A 743-nucleotide genomic window follows, 5' to 3' on the forward strand; every position below is an offset into this window, starting at 1 on the left:
TTTAGGTTCCATTTTTCTCCCAAATGGATGATCAATTACTTGATGCAATATGTGAACGTCTAGTCTCGTCCTTAAGCACAGAAGGCACTTATATTGTCCGTGAAGGAGATCCAGTCGCAGAAATGTTGTTTATCATCAGAGGTAGGCTCGAGAGTTCTACAACGAATGGTGGTCGGACTGGTTTCTTCAATTGCATTACATTGAGGCCTGGAGATTTTTGTGGAGAGGAGCTACTCGCTTGGGCTTTGCTTCCGAAATCAACGATCAACTTGCCTTCTTCGACCAGAACAGTCAAGGCGCTTGTTGAAGTAGAAGCATTCGCATTGAGAGCTGAAGATCTCAAGTTTGTTGCCAACCAATTTAGACGCCTTCATAGCAAGAAGCTCCAGCATACATTCCGGTTCTACTCTCACCATTGGCGCACATGGGCAGCCTGTTTCATTCAGGCTGCATGGAGACGACACAAGCGGAGAACAATGGCAAAAGATCTTGCAGCACTGGAATCATTTTCTCTGGATGAGAGTACGGTCGATGAAACAGAGCAAAATGAGGAGCATGATCAAGGTAACGCTAGCTCAAATCCGTCCCCAAGAATATCACACCTCGGAGTCACAATATTGGCTTCAAGATTTGCTGCTAACACAAGAAGAGGAGCTCAAAAGCTTAAAGATGTAAGATTGCCTAAGTTACAGAAACCTGAAGAGCCTGACTTTTCAGCTGAGCCTGATGACTAGATTACGACT

The 743-nt window shown here is 44.8% G+C and overlaps 1 protein-coding gene across 1 annotated transcript; it reads left to right on the top strand.

Moving 5' to 3' along the window:
- Positions 1–5: 5 nt before the first annotated feature.
- Positions 6–737, top strand: LOC102592125 (probable cyclic nucleotide-gated ion channel 17; the record flags this gene model as incomplete). Its single annotated transcript, XM_006368073.1, has 1 exon — positions 6–737. A coding segment is annotated over one exon (729 nt), but the record flags the coding sequence as incomplete, so codon positions are not given.
- Positions 738–743: the final 6 nt, after the last annotated feature.

The sequence above is a fragment of the Solanum tuberosum genome, unplaced genomic scaffold, assembly GCF_000226075.1.
Source record: "Solanum tuberosum cultivar DM 1-3 516 R44 unplaced genomic scaffold, SolTub_3.0 contig02600, whole genome shotgun sequence".
Lineage (NCBI taxonomy): Eukaryota > Viridiplantae > Streptophyta > Magnoliopsida > Solanales > Solanaceae > Solanum > Solanum tuberosum.